This window comes from Drosophila nasuta, chromosome 3 (assembly GCF_023558535.2).
Source record: "Drosophila nasuta strain 15112-1781.00 chromosome 3, ASM2355853v1, whole genome shotgun sequence".
Taxonomy (NCBI): domain Eukaryota; kingdom Metazoa; phylum Arthropoda; class Insecta; order Diptera; family Drosophilidae; genus Drosophila; species Drosophila nasuta.
The window spans coordinates 16,341,147-16,345,841 of record NC_083457.1 but is presented as its reverse complement, the minus strand read 5'-3'; the positions used below and the strand labels follow the sequence as shown (position 1 = coordinate 16,345,841).

Genomic DNA, 4,695 nt, shown 5'->3' with positions numbered 1-4,695 from the left:
GGTTAGCGGCTATCTCGCTGTCCGCACCCTCGACTATATTCCTTTCTTGCTTTTAATGCATTCGCATATCAAACCGGATATTACCTTTATATATTTATTTATATTGAAGTGCAGTTACGAAGCTGCAAAACTACAAAAAGTTCAACACTAATTACGTTTATGTAACCAAACCAAACCATGCAAAAAACAAGTAATAAAGCTACAGTCGAGTGTACTCGACTGTAAGGTACCCGCTACCCATTTTAAATAAAAGCAATATATTTTGCGGTATTATTCTCAAAATAAACCAAATATATTGCAAAAATACTAAAAATATACCAAATACCGCATTCATAATAAAAAAAACTCAGACCCCTAGTAAGTAGGCGTTTTTGCCCACACAAAAGTATTTCTTTAATAACTTTGACAATTTTTATCTGATCGCAACCAAATCCATATCATAACAACTATAGTTATTAATATATATACCAAAATTCGCAAAATTTGCTTTGAAATTACGTTTGTTTTGTGATTTGATTTGTGGGGGCGGAAGTGGCCGTGGCAAAAATTTGAAACAAACTTGATCTGCGTGCAAACATAACAAATGCTATCGAAAAAAAAAATTATAGCTCTAGCTCTCGTAGTCTCTGAGATCTAGGTGTTCATACGGACAGACGGACAGACACACAGACGGACAGACGGACATAGCTATATCGTCTCGGCTGTTGACGCTGATCAAGAATATATATACTTTAGAAGGTCGGAGATACCTCCTTCTACCTGTTACATACATTTCCTGTCGGCACAAAGTTATAATACCCTTCTACCCTATGTGTAGCGGGTATAAACACTACGCGAGCAAAGCTAATTATTTAAAGAATGTGTAAAATATTATTTGCTAACTATTTTCTTTTTAAACTTTACAGAAACTTTACTACTACTACTCATCCGCAAACGAACGGTCATGGATATATTCAATTTGACATAAATGATGAACAACCAGAGGAAGCTGCATCGAAAGATTTGGACGAACAAAGTAACTCAAAGAAAAACACAGTGCAGGATGTACTTTCTAGTCTATTCCCCGATGGATTTTCCAATATATTTCGATTTATGGGGAGTGAGCCAGATAGTAAAACTTCCTCAGAAATGCCCAGAGCCATAGAAACTACAACAAATACACCTTTAATTGATAGATTTGTTGGTAAAACTAGCTCAACAACCAACGCTCCATCGAAAAATGGCACATATTATAGCTACCAAACAACCGTGACGAGGGAATATCGACGTGAAGTGCGTCCAGGACATACGCAAATTGTTGTTGAGAAGATAAGTAGTGCTGATAAAAAACCAGTAAGCAGTAATCAAATATCGCAGAATGATCTGCTACTCATTAATCGTGCAGCTGTGACATCTCCAGTGCTGCCAAGCATGCTGTTGCATCCCGAGAACGAGGATAATGAGACTCTCGTCGCTGCCGAGAGTGCACCCATTGTCATTCTAGGTCAACATGAATCCGACATAGACGAAGTCGAAGACATAGAGGATAATCAGATAGCCGAGACTCAAAACATGGAAGAGACGCATGTTTATCATCATCAAGAGCCAAACATCCAAACACACTCTTCGATTCACCCTATGGAAAGCTACAGTCATCAGCATCAGCAAGGACCAGCCGAGAATCAGAAGTTTAATGTACATATTGACCATAACATTTCTCCCGCCAAGAAGGAGGATACTCCAAAATCACATTCCCAACAAGTCTTGCATCAATATCAAGATCAGGAGGCTCCCTCCAGACAGTTCTTGAAAACTTTCAAGCCTGTCGTCTCTGGTAGTGCCGATGGACCCATACCGAAGGGTGTCTTTCATTATGAGTCCAGCAACCTGCCGCAACAATCTAATTGGAAACAAGCAAAGGAAGTCAACTATTATAAGGAATATGAAGACCGACATCATGATCAGTCGAACTCAAAGGGAATTCATTCCAAGTTGAACACAAAGGCAATTGCATCAGCTTCTAAAGATGATGCTGCTTCAGGGCCGTCTAACTACGGTGGTCCCACTCCCAGTAGTCTATTATATATTACACTAACTCCTTCGAAGGATTCTCATACTAATCACGCAGCTGAGAAGCCCTCTTTTCCAAAGCCACACGATTATGTCTCCGAAGCAGCTGCAGAGCCCTCTCAACATCATGTTCAGAAGGTTATCTCGCCTAAAGCCAACAATGCGGACACTCAGCTACTGGTTAAACCTAACGGATACACCTTCGTTGAGGTTCAAAAATCTGTAAACATTCACAACAAACTGATTACCGAAAAAGACGGACAGTTGGTAGAAATGCATGAGACTATTTACAATCCGTTGCCTTACCAACAGAAACCATTTACATCAAATTACAGCCCAAAGGAATATGTGTCTGGAGCATCTGAAGTGAAACCTGAACCTGCCAAGAATTACGATTCCTTAGCCACTCATCCCATCAATGTTGAGCAATTGGAGTACGAGAGCTTACCACAAGAATCGGCTAATCACGATGCTGATTCTGCATCGTCAATTTCTCAAAACGCAATTCCATATTCCCCGCCAGTTGAACTAGTTGAAAAGATCGTCGATCAACCAGTTAAGGAAATTGTTGAGAAGCACATTCCCGTTCCATATGCTGTTCCCCAACCCATCGCTGTGCCAGTTCACTTCGAACACTATGTGGATCGTCCATATCCTGTGGAAACTATTGTCGAACAGCCTATACCCTATCCCGTAGAGACAATAGTTGAAAAGATCGTCGAGAAGAAAGTGCCAGTCGAAGTCGAGCGCATTGTGGAGAAGCCGATAGAGAAGATTGTCGAAAAGTATGTAGATCGACCTATGGCTGTTCCAATTCATGTGCCTGTCGCTATCCATATGCCAATGCCACCAAGTCATTTGCCCATCTCAAACCTTGGACCCCATCAAAATGCATTGCATCCGTGGGCTCATGCCCAAGTTTCGCATATCCCACCCAAGGTGCTACAGAACTATTACACGCGTATGCTGAAAAAACTTTTGCCTTATTTTAACTCCCCACAAAATCCTGCAGTGAACCAAGCACCAAAGTCAGCAGTAAATTCGATAACAAAAGCAACGCCCTTGAAGCCCCCAATCAATCCAGTTCATGGTGATGCACCCAAGGTGGCCACTTTCAGTCTGGCTGACATGCGCTTCGATCTACGCCCACCGCCACCTCCCTCAGGTTCCACATGGTTACAGGGTGCCCGTTATATTTACAACACTTTGCCGGCGGACTTGTCAACAGCAGCGGCCTCTGCTCCTGTAAACATGGTCAAGTCCTACATAGGTCCAGTGCCAACGACAAGCACAAACCATGAGAACAACGGCAACGACTTTGATGAATTTAAACGTTGGCGAAGTGGCCATACTCTGAAGCGGAGTCCCGACTTTAGTCGCAATCTGCACATGGAATATGGATTTAAGCCACCGCTTGTGCCTTCGGTTGAGATTGACGACAAGGGCATGCCCTTGAAGCAACCGGATGCTGAAGTTCAGTAATGGAATCATTTTCATATGCTAAGAAGTGGATTAGAAAAGCGTGCCAAAACATATACAAATATAGCTATTATTATTTATACATATTATTTCAAAACCATTTAATAAATGTATATTATACCTGCCAGTTTTCCCGCAGAAACATTATTAATTTGTCGAAGTTTTTTTTCAATTCGACAAGAAATCTTGAAACTAATAATAACTCTAAAGAAAAACAATCACAAATGAAATAATGCCTCCTTTTTTTGAAAGTTGCATCACATGTCTCTCAATGCAATATATCAATATTTATGGACACGTAGACTTCAATGATGCGATAAAAAAATTATAAAAAAAAATAAATGTAGGTGAGCCATTACATTTATTACTTGTTACAACATGCATTCTGATCTTAGGATGGAGATTGTCTTAAATTTCTTTAAACATTATACATTAAAAAATACAGTTTGAATAATTTGTACCCTATTTGTAGTATTTAAATTGAAGCTAAGCACTTTGTGTTAACATCATAAAGAATATTAGATAGGCATTCCTACAAATTTAGCTAGTTCTGTTTCTTGATTAACTTCCACGAAATTTTAAAATTGCTGAAGACTATAGTTACTATTGTCATTTTCGAGGGCGTAGGTGCGCATGAATTTATTTTAACTAGGAATTTCTTTTTCGGTGTTAACGAAATAAAAAAATGTATATGCAATTAAAATACAACCTTTTAATTCCAAAACCGAGGCTTCGGGCTAAATTGACTAGTTCGACATAAATTTAAAAAAGTTCTACGTTTAGTGATAAAACGTTATTTTTATTTTATTGCCAAGTGTTCCCTTTATTGGTTGTCTTTTTCCTTATTAAAATTGACCTTTAACAAATTTAAATTACATTTTAATGTATAATGCAAAAAAATAAATGTAGGTCAAAAGTGTGAATTGAAGTATCACTTTCAGATGAAAGACAGTACAGATGAGATGAATTGCAGATTTTATAGACATCATTTGGAAGCTTTCAAGAGTGGGAGTAACCAGCAAGAAGGAAGGCGCCAGGCACTTACAATTCTATAATTTATATGCAAATAAATAAAAATATTTTAACAATTCATACTGTATGAAAAAGCAAACACTACAAATTGTTCAAGTTACTTGAAAACTCCCTGCCTGCAAACAACCTGTGAAA

The 4,695-nt window shown here is 38.7% G+C and overlaps 1 protein-coding gene across 1 annotated transcript; it reads left to right on the top strand.

The window, feature by feature from the left end:
- Positions 1–843: 843 nt before the first annotated feature.
- Positions 844–3,733, top strand: LOC132790278 (uncharacterized). The gene has a single exon (XM_060798764.1). The coding sequence runs from the start codon at positions 859–861 to the stop codon at positions 3,529–3,531; it is 2,673 nt and encodes an 890-aa protein (XP_060654747.1). The 5' UTR covers positions 844–858; the 3' UTR covers positions 3,532–3,733.
- The last annotated feature ends 962 nt before the right edge of the window (positions 3,734–4,695 follow it).

What these genes read in the sequence shown, in the direction of transcription:
- LOC132790278 (XM_060798764.1), top strand. Translation starts at nt 859, where the DNA reads ATGTGTAAAATATTATTTGCTAACTATTTTCTTTTTAAACTTTACAGA.